Below are 13808 nucleotides of genomic sequence, written 5' to 3' on the forward strand. Positions count from 1 at the left end.
AACAAAAGCGAATACGTATAAAAGTTGGGATTATTAGATAATAATTGATAGTTGGGATTAATAAAAGCAAATGGGTGAAAGTTGGAATTAATAAAACCAATTTTTCCTTTGACATTTGGGAATTATTCATTAATCAACTTTGACAAGCTTTTTGCCACCGTTATATAAAAAAAATACAATAACCTTGATACTTGTTAAATTCGTCTAAATAGTAGGATTTCAAATATTAACTTTTTATAATTTTTACTTATACGTAACTAGAGATATATTTTAAAAGGCGTGCGAAAACAAGAAACTGTGCTACGTGGTGCTCTCCCTAGGGAGTTTTAGTTCATGTAATCCATGTACAATAAAAAAATTAAGAAATTGCAAAGTATAGGGTTTGATACCGAGACCTCGAGTACACATACTAAAGTTTTAACCACTAGACTAAGTTGTATTTAGTGTTATTATAATAAAGTATTATATTAATAAAATAAATTTTTTTCTTACCCGAACCTAACCCGGACCTAATAACTAGTTAAAGTCCAAAAAAGGGTGCAAATTAAATTATGTGAAAAAGCAAATGGTGCAATTAATAAAACCGTATTATATAATTGACTAATCGTTGTGTGAAAGGAGGACAATGACAAGGCCTTCGCCTCAATTAAGAACACACTAGTAATACATCATCCATGACTATGTGCTAGAGATCCGAAGCCATGTCCTAGTGTATGAACTGTGGGATTGAACGCCAGTCGACCTAATATCCCTTGTTTATATGGAAGGAACGATTTCTTCTTGAAATCTTCTGAAATTGCCTTGTTGATTGTATAGTGTAGCTCGTGAGCTGATTTTCGTTCTCTTCGAACAGGAATTATACTGGAGCCTTGTGTTGATTGTGAACCGGTTGAGTTTTTGGCAACTTCATGTTTCCGGTGATGATATGAATATTTCTTCAAAGGATCATTATCAAACGCTCGTCCTTCTGATGCACTACGAAACAATAACAAATCTTTCAACCTCCATTTCTTACTTCCTTTAGAAGAAGCGGACAATGATAATGCAGGGGAAGAAGGATTTGCAGTTGAGCTGATTTCTTTTGTATTTGATGCCCACTTTTGTTCATCTTCTTCCTCCCATGGATACTGCGATTCTCGGAATGGAGAAAGTGACCTTGTTCTCTCTCGTTCTCTTCCTTGCTTTCTTGTACTCTCTTTCTTGTCTACGACAGTAGTTGCATACTTATTAGAATCTTTCTTTCGTTTCGGTGAAAAAACACTCCAAAAACTTTTCTTATGCTGTGATTTGGGTGATTGTGGAGATGAAAGAAGACTTTTTAGAGGGAAGATTGTACAATCATTGTAAAGTTCTTCACCAAATGAGGAATTATAAGGTATATGAGAGGTAGATGACTCATCTCTAAGGAGGGAAAAATGCTCGGTTTCGCGATATATTTGTGTGACTCGAAGTGGAGTTGTTGGAGCGCTGACATAGTATTCACCAAAGCCCTTAGGAGTCGATGGAGAGCTTCCACAAGGAGTTGTCTGACCACTATTAAATTCAAACTCTACTGAAGAAGGTGATTGCATTTGTAACAACTTCATTGCTTTTCTCTCGTGTATTGTGTAAGGTAAGGAGGTGTTAGATTATAGAGAGCTTTATATAAGCATAGGTAAGGGATATGGAGATAAATATTTGAAATTATTGTTGTTGCCGTCTGCTGAAATTCGTAGCTAAAATGCATATTTTATTTACCTGGTTTCTAGATTAAAGTTTGACTTTTTTAATTGCCAACTAAATTAAGATGCGTTTACATCACATGAGAAATGAAGAGGCTAAATGGTGGGTAAATGTTGAATTGGGATTTTCAAGCGTAATTGGTGTCATCATCCTTTCACTTTACTCCCACGTTTTCGTTGAATTCAAGCCATAGATATTTGAGAAAATTGAGTTAACATTCTAGATGCATGGCGTCAGATTATTTCTTGCCCCAGTTTTCCTCACCAAAATTTACTTGGTATGTAGTCCAATATCACTATCTTAATATAAATAAATTATTAGGCTAGACTGTCTAATTATAACATTAAAATTAGACAGCCTAAGCCCAATAATTTGTGGATCCCCCACCCATAATTAAACAAGGAAAAAAACATATGCCACGTCAGCATATTTAAGCCATGAAATTCAGGCATATTTATTAGGTTCTAAACCAGAAAAATAGAAAACCAAATTCTATAATCTATCTAAAGAAACCGGCGGAAGTTTTTGGCCATTAATTGGATGAATCTTCTTCGCAATCAATTCTCGACGAAAACAATGAGTAATCAATTGTTCCTAAATTTTCTGGTTTTTTCACTTAATATTCTAGTTATAGTTGCTGCATGTAATTTCGAATTTCTACACAAATAGTTGCTGCTACAATTTTCAGCTTGATTGAGGTATTTTCTTTGTAATTTGCATGTAATATGTTCAATTTAGAGAAGATTTTGTTCAATTTTGTCTACACTTTGTTTTTGTTTGCTTTATAATTATTGATTGCAATCAAACTTATTGATGTCCAAAATCAGTAATTCGTTTGAATTATTTGTTAGATTTTGGAAATTCAGCAATCATGTTTGTGCAAATTCTATTCAGTTGCAGTTAATGAATTTTCCAATTCAAGTTCGAATTCAATTGCTGACTTTTTTTTGTCGAATGGATTATGAAATGTAAGAAGGTTTTGAAGAATTTTTATTGGTGGATGCAACACATAATCAAAATGAACCAGCAGATTCAGTCATTCATAATCAACTACAAGTAGTTGATGCAACACATAATGAAAATGAACCACTAGATGCAATGATTCATAATCAACTACAAGCAGTTGATTCAATTGTTGAAGAATGCACTGGTAACACAAATTCTTATATTTCTGTTCATTTTCTAGTTCATTTTGTTAGATATGTACGTGTTGATTCAATTGTGCATAATGCATTAGTATATTTTGATTCAATTGTTATGATAGTTACTTTATGACATAAACTGATCACTAGTTAAGCTTTTGTGGTATTTATTGTGTTTTTTAACAGTTGATGTTGTTATATTATTTTTGAATATCACATTTATGTATTTTGTTATAATAATGACTTTATGGCCTAAAGTAGTGGTCACTGATTAAGGGTTTTTGGTGTCTATTGTGTTTTATGGCAGAAACTGATCTTAATGTTAGTGGTAGTCTTATTGGTGTGCGAAAGACGTATTGTCTGCATTGTATGAATCGTATTGTCTGCATTCTGGAGCATTGAGTTTTAACATTATGAAGTATACATCTAAAATGGTCGAAGTGATTTTGTTTCTATTCCAGATGTTGTTGTTGATGAGGATGCCAATGAGAGGAAGTGGAAACAACAAAGGGTTATTTTGTTACAAAGACAAGGTGTAATGCAATGATGAGGGTGAAGTTAATTGATTATGGGATGTATGAAGTGATAGGTCATGTGCTTGTGCATAATCATGAGCTTACACGTACTGAGTGGCAGCATTGCCACCGTTTGGAGAGAGCCAACAAAACGAAAGAAATTACTGTTACGACAGAAGCATCAATGCGTCCTGGAGTGCAATATCAATATGAATATCACTAATATGGTGGTGCGGAGGCCTTTGGTCACACTTCTCATGAGCACTACAATTTTGTGAATAGACTAAAGATGAACGCAATCGAAGGAGGTGATGCACAAGCTATCGTCGATAAGCTTAGCCAAAGAGCTGCTGATGAGGATGGCTTTTTTATAGGGTTAAATTGGATAGCATCGGTAGGTTGTGTAATATATTTTGGCGTGATTCTATGATGAAGGATGATTATGAATTGTATAGAGATGTTACTATTTCTGATACCACTTATTATACGAATAGGTATAATTTGATATGTGGTGCATTTGTGGATATAAATAATCATTGGAAGAATGTATTATTTGGGTGTTGTTTTTTGTCGGACGAGACAATTGATTCAGTTGTTTGGCTCTTTGAGGTTTTCAAGAAATATATGGGTGGAGTTTATCCTGTGTCAATATTTATAGACCAGGATCAGGCCATGGGCAATGCTTTGTCTCAGGTATTTTTGTTCAAAATTTTGAGTCTTTTTATCTTACAGGTAAAAGTGGTCACAGAATGAACTAAAGTGGTACCTTATAAAGGTATACTGAGTACTTAATAGAAAACTGACATTTATGACTTTTAATTATTATGTAATGTTTAGGGATTATGTTGCTCACTAAATGACATAAAATGGTTACTTAATGGATTTTATCTGGGCACGGAAGTCCTAAATGTGTTTATAACAGAATTGTGGTATGTAGGTGTTTCCTAACACAAGGTTGAGGCTATGCTGATAAGTGCGTTTCTGACGCACTTTATGACCTCCTTTTGGCTTGTTTTCGTTCCCTTTTTCCCCTTTCTTCCCTCTTTCTCCACACTTTTCCCTTCTATTTCATTCACTTGATCATACTTGATCATAGTGACATTTTTGCTAGATTTTTAGTCATTTTTGACCGAATTTCTAGTACATTTGCTTTCACCTTGTTTTGATATGTTTTTGATATAGGTGGAACTACTAAGATATCTACGATTTGTAAAGTTGGAAAAGGTAGCAATGAAAACAAAGCACACATTGAGAAATGGTGCGCTTGCACCATTCCCCATGTCCGCTCGCACAAAGGAGCACATTGCACAATATAATCTTGAGCAGAGAACTTCAAATGGACATAACTTTCAAACCAAAAATCGGATGAAGGTAATTCCAGTTGGAGGTGAAAGCTTGTTTCGATATCTTTCCAATGACTGGTCATAAGCTTGATTTGGATATAAAACGAAGAAGTTATGCTCGTTTCAAGTTGAACTGTCCGACTAGATCAGAAAGAAAGGTGCGCCCGCACCTGGTTTTGGTGCGCCCGCACCTGTTTTGGTGCGCCCACACCTTATTTTGGTGCGCCCGCACCGTCCGACGACTGATTTTGGTTTTGAGGCAGAAGGGTGAGGTGCGCCCGCACCTCCTTGTGGTGCGCCCGCAACCTTCGTTTCCGGAAAAGAAAAATCTGAGCCTTCATTAAACGATAGAGGAGTTTTATTTTGACTTACGCTTTCATTCTAGTTTTTACACAATATTTTAGGGTTTTGTATTAGAGAGAAAACACTTTAGTTTCCATTGATAATTGAGATTAGCGATTATAGTTTGTGATTCGATTGACATTCAAGGTACTTTTCATTCAATTCAATTCAAAGTTTTAGTTTTTATTTCATTCTTTCCGTTTTTGTTCTTACTTTTTGGTTATTCTAGATCTTTATTCTCTTAGTCCCATAATTGTGTTTTACATTAGTTTAATCATTATTTAATCATGTTTAGTCTTAGATTAGTCATAGATTCATTGTTTAATTGCTTTAACTCCATGATTAGTGAGTAGTTTCATAATCTAGGGTTAGGGTGAAAGTATGAATTAGGGTTTTAAATATGATGTTGATGTGATTGTGATGTATGGAGAAGCTTATGCATTGATTTTGTGTTTTGAGACCTTAGGATAGATATTGATCACATTTATACTTTGGTATTTTGATTTCAAATGTTCTTAAATCGATTTTGAACTCTTTTATCATCCCCAAGAATCAACTTAATTTCTATACCAAGATATTGGATGGAAATTAAGAGGATCCTTCATTAGGGGTTTTCCAAACTTATTGAATCTCTTAATCAATTAACTAAAGACCATTCGAGAGAGGATTTAGTTGATAGATTAAGTGATTACTCTTGAGGACCATTCGAGAGAGGACTCGAGTATTTTAGAGGAGAACTAAACCTTGCATAATCGTCTTTGTTGTTTCACAATCGCATTAACAATCATCATCCGTTTTTATTCATACTAGTAACCTTAACTCTAGTGTCTTTTATTTGATATTCAAACTCGTAATATTTGCTTGTTCTAGTTGTTAGATAGTCTTAATTGTTACCAAACTTCTTTCAAACCCCCAAATACCTTTCAATTAGGAAGTCTAGACTAGATAGACTTTAATCAATCCCATTTTCCCTGTGGATCGACCCTTGGCTTGCCCTTACTATTCCCTTAGTAATTGCTTGTTAGGACTATAAATATTATTTGGAAAGCGGTTCTTAGTGCCTTAACGACACACTAAAAACCTCTTATCATATGCTAGTGGCATCTTTATCAGAAAGCAGTTAGTCACTTTGGGACTTTGAAGAGCGATGACATATTTTCCGATATTTTTAAGAAATGTCTTCGTGGTTGTTATGATAGCGTTGAGTTTGAGGCAAGTTGGGATTATATGATGCAGAAGTATGGTTTAGTAGCAGAAAAGTGGTTTGCTCGTTTGTATGAGTTGAAGGATAAGTGGCCTACAACATTGAGTAAGGACTTCTTCTCAACTCGAATTTGTCTTCCCAGTGTAGTGAAAGTACTAATAATGTTATAACCTTTCAAGCTTCCAAGACAACAAGCTTGTATGATTTTGTTGGTATGTTCCAAAGCACTATTTTACGATAGAGACAAACTAAAACCAATGATGAATTTATCGATTCTAAATCTGTCCCTGAGTCTAATTTTCCGATGGCGGATATGTTGAGACATGCTAGTCAAATTTACACAGCTACAATGTTTAGGGATTTTGAGCAAGAATTTCGGTATTCTTTGGGTAGTATTTGTCAGTAGTTGACTATGGATGACACGATATTAGTTTATAAAGTGTGGCCTGAGAAGCATCCACAACGGACACACCAAGTCACTTTTGATTGTGTCAGCGGGTGAACATGTCATCACTAAAGAAAGATTACATTACTTGGCGATTTCAAATGTGTAGGGTGTATAACAATCTCATCATAAGAAGTCATGATAATGAAGAGGTAAGGAAGATAATGGAGAAGGGTTATATGTGTGATCTTGCTGATGTGCTAGCTATTTTTGCTAATATTAACTTAGGTGATTCAGAATTAGGTGTTGGAGAATCAACTACACCAAATTCCTCTACCATTATTGTTCTTGATCCTCTTTGGGTTAAAACGAAAGGAAGAAGTGTGAGGCTGAAATGTGGAATTGAGAAGAGCAAAAGGGGCAGAGGTCGTGGGAAATCTGTTTCCAATGATGCAAAGGATTTTGGCTCTTGCACTCCACCTGCAAGATTATTTTGACTTGCTTACCGTGAGTTAAAATTAAAGGGCGACTAATAAGCTTTAAGTGGTCACTAACAGACTTAAAGTAGTGACCAATAGGATTATAATGGTTAGTTAAAAATATGTTTTTGTTACGACTCATTTAAGAGGTCACTAATTCGAATTTTTTCTTCATTACAATTGAATAATATTATTGTTTTGACCTATAATCCTCGGTCAATTAAGATTATCAAAGAGTTCCATAGTTGGTAACTAAATAATATAAACTGATGACTATATGACTTATAGTGGTCACAATAAAGAATATTGAATAGTGACAATTTGGTTTACATGGCTTATATTAAAATTACTTATATATGCATACTAGGTCACTAGTTAAGATAAACTACTGACTAATAGGCTTGTAGTGGTGATAAATAAGAATATTGGTTTTATGCTTATGACTATTATCCTAATAAGAATACCCACAATACAATATTGATTTCTATTGTTTTTTTCTTCAAACATTTTGTTTTCCAAATATTTAAAATTACTTATGCATACTAGGTCAGCAATTAAGATAAACTGGTGACTAATAGGATTAGAGTGGTCACAATTAACAATATATGTTTTCTTTTAATTATTTAATACCCACAATAGAATACTAATGAGATAAACTTGAAATGTTAGTATGTAATATAAACTGGTGAGCCAAACAAACAAAACGTTTCGAAACACTTCTCCATACATGGTTACTAATTAGCATAATCTGGTGACTAAAAGGCTTATAGTGGTCACACAATAGAACTTTACCTACCGCCTACTATGCCCTTAGTTTTCATATTTACATTTCAAAATATAACCTAATATACCCTATCAAAGTTGTTGACATATCAAAATATAACCTAATAGATTGGAAAATGTTGCATCAACATTTGTGCAAAAAACCATATGATCAGAATGCGTAATATAGCTTTATAGGAAACATTCTTCTTGTGGGAAATCCTTTTGGCGGTACTTCAGCGGCTGCTTCTTGTTTTTGTGCTTCTTGGCGTCTCTTTGTTCGTCTGGTATAGACTTTGGGAGGAACAAGTTTGCTTTGATCTTCTTGTTGTTTTGGTTTTTTGGGTTGTTTTTGTTGCTTCGATTCGGGTATACGCAAGTCAAATGATGGCATGTCTTCAACTGTTTGCCGACTTATGTCTAGTAGTGTTCCTTTGAGGATCATACTTAGTAGTGTATAACCACTTGCAACCAATGGCAACTTTTCCAGGTGGAAGGTCAGTGATCTCCCATGTGTGATTACTCTCAAGAGCTTCTAGCTCTTCATTCATAGCAACTAGCCAGTGAGAATGTTTAACAACTTCCTTGAAATGTCTTGGATCCTGAGTGGTACTTACAGTGCCCATCGTACAAGTGAACTGAGATGTGACTTGAGTTGTTCCAACTATTTGAACATGATTAGCACTGATGTGATAATCTTGATGCCATACAGGTGTCTTAGAAGTCCTGCTAGACTTTCTAATAGGCAGATCTGGAGCAGTAATTGCATCTTCAATTTCTTAAGTTTCTTCTCTTGCTTCTTCTTTAGTTTCTTCTTCACTTTCTTCATCATCATACACACCAGCAACATTGTTCTGTTCTTCAGAATATTGTTCTGTAGTTGAGTTAGGAGTACTTGAGTGGAAAATGTGATAAGGGTATACATATTCATAGAATCTGACATCCCTAGATACAAATGATGCTCCTGTTAGCAAATGATGGAGTCTACACCCCTTCTACGTGTGAGAGTATCCTAGAAAGATACATGGTACTCCTCTTGCTTGAAACTTGTCTCTTCTTCTTTCTGGATTGTATGCAAATGCCAGACACCCAAATGATCTAATTTGTCTGTAGTCTGGCTTCTTTCCATGAAGAACTTCATAGGGAGTTTTACCCTTCAGAATATCACTACGAACCCTGTTGATAATAAAGGTAGTTGTAAGAACACAATTTCCCCAGAATTGGAGAGGTAATCCAGCATGAAACCTCAGTGATCTTGCCATCTCAAGTATGTTTCTATGTTTTCTTTCAGCTCTCCCATTTTGCTGGGGCCTGTCAGGGCAGGATGTTTGATGAACAATCCCCATTTCTCCAAAAAACTTCTTACATTTTGCATCATCAAGTTCAAGAGCATTATCTGATCTTAGTATTTTGATTCCTTTCCCAAATTGAGTTTGAATCATAACAGCAAAACTCCTGATAGCATCAAATGCATCAGACTTAAGTTTTAGAAGATGAACCCAAGTAACTCTTGAGTAATCATCAACTAGGGTAAGAAAATACCTGAATTTCCCTCTGTAATTGACCTTGTATGGCCCCAAGGTGTCAATGTGAACAAGTGCAAACTTCTCTGTTGCTCTTGAGTCACTCTTGTGGAAGGGCAGCTTTGTGAACTTAGCTAAGGACAAGCTAACACACATCTGCTCCATTTCCCTTCACACCAATCTCTTCTATCATCATCAACTTCTTCATGGGTGTGTGACCCATTCTATGATGCCATAATGTCTCCTTGCTAAGCTTAGCAACATTCCTAATAACACTAGGAACTTCTCTACAACTACTTGCAGTCATAGCATTCTTATTACAACCACTAATCTTTTTCTGTATGTACTACTAGTGCATTGTTTCCCTGATTCTTCTCAAAGTTTTACTCACTGGTTCATCTAACATGTAATACAAGCCATTTTCACCCTTTCCTACTCCTTTTACTTCTCCTGTGACTTCATCAACTACCATACAAAATGTTTTATAGAACATCACCTTATAATTTCCATCTTCACACATCTTTTGGACAGATAGTAAATTATGTTTAAACGTTGGATGTACATCACATTGTTAAGTTTAACATTGTTTTTCAACACTATATGTCCAGTGTGTGAGATTTTAGAAGTCTCACCAGTTGGTAAGTTAATTAAAGCGTTTTTCTTACATTCTGTGAGATCAGTAAGTATATCAGGAGTCCCAGTCATATGATCTGAGGCTCCTGTATCTATGATCCATGCATCATTCTTCCCACATCAGCAAAGTAACAAGACACCATACCTGCATAGCTTATATCCATCTCATCATCTGTATCTCCTACTTTAGATGGTGTAGGCAACAACTTGAGAAGTTTTTCAAGTTGCTGGGCAGTTATAGTGCTTCCCTGACCACTTGATGCTCCCTCATTGTGATTAAAATGAACATTAGCAGCTACTTTCTGCTCTGTATTCCTTCCCTTGCTCCATTTTTGTTGATTGTAGTTCATCTTACCTTTTCCTTTGTATTGAGATTGAGTCTGGTTCTGTCCTTGGTTCTTTCCTTTTCTGGAAAACCAATTACAAACCAGCATTTTTCAGCAATGTGTCCTGGTTTTGCACACACACTACATTGAATGCTCTTTTGGTTCATCACTCCCCCAGTTCCCTTGCTGTACATAGCTATAGATTCTAGTTCTTCCTTTACTTGACCTAGAACCTCCCTCTGAGCTTCTTCTTGTTCTATATAGCTACATGCTATTTCCACTGTTGGAAGAGGGCTCATCATTAGCATTTGACTCCTCTGTGGTCCTTAGATCTCATCTAGGCCATTTAAGAATTGAAACAGCTTTGTTTCTTCTTGTTGTTGTTGTATAGCTTCTATGAACTCAGTCACTTCTGTTGTGACTGTGGTAATAGCAGGTAGAGTGGTGAGAGATTCCAGTTCTTCCCACACACTTCTCATGGAAGTGTAATATTCACTCACTTACTTTCCATCTTGTTTTGTTTCATACAAGTCCTTGTTTAGCTTGTATTTTCTAGTTCCATTAGTGAGAGCAAACCTTTGCTCCAACTGCCTCCATATTTGACAAGCATTGCTCACAAACATAATGGATTTCTTTATAGGTTCAGACACAGAACCAAGGATCCGTGAGATTATCATGCTGTTACAAGTATCCATGCTTCAGCCTTCACTCCTGTGCCATTCTCTCTTTTAACCTGTCCTGTAACAAAGCCTAGCTTTCTCTTTGATGCCAGAGCTATTTCCATGGAACGCTTCCAGGATCTATAATTTGATGATCCTTGAAGTTTTTCCACAGTCATAAAATTATTTCCATCTGAAGGATGGAGATAAAGAAGACTGGTTGTTTCAATAGTAGTCATCTTTCTTTTTTTAGCTATTTTGACAAAAGCTGGTTTAATAAAGTTGTGATTTTTTTAGTGAAATGAAAGAGAATCAGTGAATGATTGTGTTTTGAGTAGCCGTAGCTCTGATACCATGAAAACAATGACAAAAGCTATTCATTCTTGATAGTGATAAACTCTATCACTTTTTCTTTCATTCCATTTTTCTGAATGATTCTTACATTCTTCCTTAGTTACATAAATATACTACTGATGCTCTGATTACATAATACAGACATATCCATTTCTAGGATGACAGGTGTCCTGGAATCCTTCTTGGATCAGACAAAATAACGGCTGTATTACAGCACACCAATGAGCATGAGACATCAGAATTAGCTACAGACAAAAGCATTAATATCAGTACTATAGTATTACATCAGCAGTACTAACACTTGGAGACAAAGCTAACTTAATTAGTAGTAGACTGATTGGGCTAAAGAATGTAAATTGAGACCATATTGGGCCATGTAATTGAGACCATATTGGGCCATGGGTCTCAACACATATTTAGTCGACCAAGAGCTGATCTGTACAGAATTTGATCTAACCCAATTAATGATCTGATTTGAACTTTTCGTGAACTCGACATTCACATGTCCCAAACTCCCAAATCTATACCACTCAACCAGATAAGCTTGAACCAAACTTGACTGGACGCGTACCCAAAAAATATATACTCAACTTGAAAATGACGAAACACGAACTGTCAAAACAGACATGTTGACGCAAGATGACCCAATGAAACTGGTCTCAGCATATTTAACAATGAACAAGAACAAAAACCAGCATAGCTGCTTTGCCATCAAACGTAATATAAAAATTAAAACAAGAGGGGATAAATTACAAACTAGGAACGATTATTAATAGAATAAAGTTGATCAACGATACCCAAAACTACAGCGCAAATATGCTTGAATCCATCCTCTCTAACTTTAAGCTCTCTAGGATAACTCAGACCACGATAACGTTTAAACGCATTGCGACAAGCATTTGGGTAATCGGCAGCCGCCATTACATGAATAGAAGCATAATCATAATCTTCCAATGACAAATCTTGGAGTGAATACTTAAGAGAATCATTAGCATATGAATACTTGGAAGCACACAACTGATATACCATCTTCATATTTGTACCACTTCTGCTGCTGCTTAGTTGTTGGGATGACAAATAAGCATAAATGTCTGATGCATTAGCAATTCCCACATTTACCATAATAGTTGCCAATCCTTTGAGATCCGACTGCGAGCTCGAAGGATTCGATTTTAGGGAAGAGATGCATAGATCAAAGTATTGAGTGTTTTTGCAAGTTTTTTGAATAAAATCATCATCTGCTTGCACTATTTTGCTTGTGTAAATGATATCATAGATAAAGAGAACAAGAAATAGAGATAAAAGCCTTGAGAATTTCTCCATAAGAGATGTTTTGTTTTTGTGTAGTGGAAGGAAAATCATGCAGATATATGGGTGTTTTTGGCACTTGCAAATGATGTTACATTAATATAATGTGGTGTAGTTGAGGTACTTTGTTTGCTTTCACTTTATGGAAAGTAAGGCTAATATTGGTGGTACCCCAGATGACAAAAATATATGTTCACGGGTCAATATGAAGAAGTGATAGATTCTACAATAATTTGAATTTATGGACTTTTCCCCCACCAGACCACCCGTATAAAATAGTGGGTGTCGGGTTGACAAAAGTATGTAGGAGATTCACACATAAATAAATGAAAAGTTTACATAATCTTCTGGCTTAATTAAATAAGATAACATGATTTGTTAATCCATTCATCCCATAATATAACTCCTATTTTTTTTATAAGGTATGTTAAAATATAAATCTTATTTCTATTTTCAATCAATAATTATGTACAAAATACTCTCATGATAATAATGTAATTCCCAAATTGTCCTCATAATTTCAACTTTCAATATATAACTATTAATGACAAAATGAAACTCTTTACCCATTCAACTTGACAGAATGTATCTCAACACAACTCCTTTACACATTAAACCATGCAACATTAATGTTCAGTTTTTATTTGTTGTTACAATTATAAAAAACAATATAAGTGTTTCCCAATAAAAATGATTTTTTTTTATAAAACAAGATTTCACTTTACCTTAATATTTATATAAAAACAAAATCATGACCTATATTATGAGACGGAAGAAGTATTATATTCTCGATTTAAAGTAATTATTAGAACCGTAATTTTTGCAAGAACTTTAGAGTTAAGGACCTAAAATATGACTTTGTTACCTAAAATATTCTCGTTCAATATTTATCGAGTTTGACTTGCATATTTGCCAATATAATACACATCTTTGACTATTAATATATGTAACGGATTTTTCACCAAGACTTCTCAGGTTTATGAAATTATTGAGGTACCCCAACAGTTCTAAAAGTCCATCAAGTACCCCCTAAGTTTACTTATAATATATCAGACACCCTCAATAACTTTCTGGTGTTGATTATGTTAACCTAAATAACTCAAAACCAGTT

At 35.0% G+C, this 13808-nt stretch overlaps 2 protein-coding genes across 2 annotated transcripts; both read right to left on the bottom strand.

The window, feature by feature from the left end:
* Nucleotides 1-569: 569 nt before the first annotated feature.
* LOC104898995 (hypothetical protein) lies at nucleotides 570-1711 on the bottom strand. Its single transcript, XM_010686136.4, has one exon. The coding sequence runs from the start codon at nucleotides 1584-1586 to the stop codon at nucleotides 669-671; it is 918 nt and encodes a 305-aa protein (XP_010684438.2). The 5' UTR covers nucleotides 1587-1711; the 3' UTR covers nucleotides 570-668.
* A 10318-nt stretch (nucleotides 1712-12029) lies between these two features.
* LOC104898988 (cell wall / vacuolar inhibitor of fructosidase 2) lies at nucleotides 12030-12789 on the bottom strand. Its single transcript, XM_010686128.3, has one exon. The coding sequence runs from the start codon at nucleotides 12749-12751 to the stop codon at nucleotides 12146-12148; it is 606 nt and encodes a 201-aa protein (XP_010684430.2). The 5' UTR covers nucleotides 12752-12789; the 3' UTR covers nucleotides 12030-12145.
* Between the last annotated feature and the right edge of the window lie 1019 nt (nucleotides 12790-13808).

The sequence above is a fragment of the Beta vulgaris genome, chromosome 1 (assembly GCF_026745355.1).
Source record: "Beta vulgaris subsp. vulgaris cultivar EL10 chromosome 1, EL10.2, whole genome shotgun sequence".
Classification (NCBI taxonomy): domain Eukaryota; kingdom Viridiplantae; phylum Streptophyta; class Magnoliopsida; order Caryophyllales; family Amaranthaceae; genus Beta; species Beta vulgaris.

Bases quoted from the DNA above. Each gene is read 5' to 3' on its own strand.
- LOC104898995 (XM_010686136.4), bottom strand. From the start codon at position 1,586: ATGAAGTTGTTACAAATGCAATCACCTTCTTCAGTAGAGTTTGAATTT.
- LOC104898988 (XM_010686128.3), bottom strand. From the start codon at position 12,751: ATGATTTTCCTTCCACTACACAAAAACAAAACATCTCTTATGGAGAAA.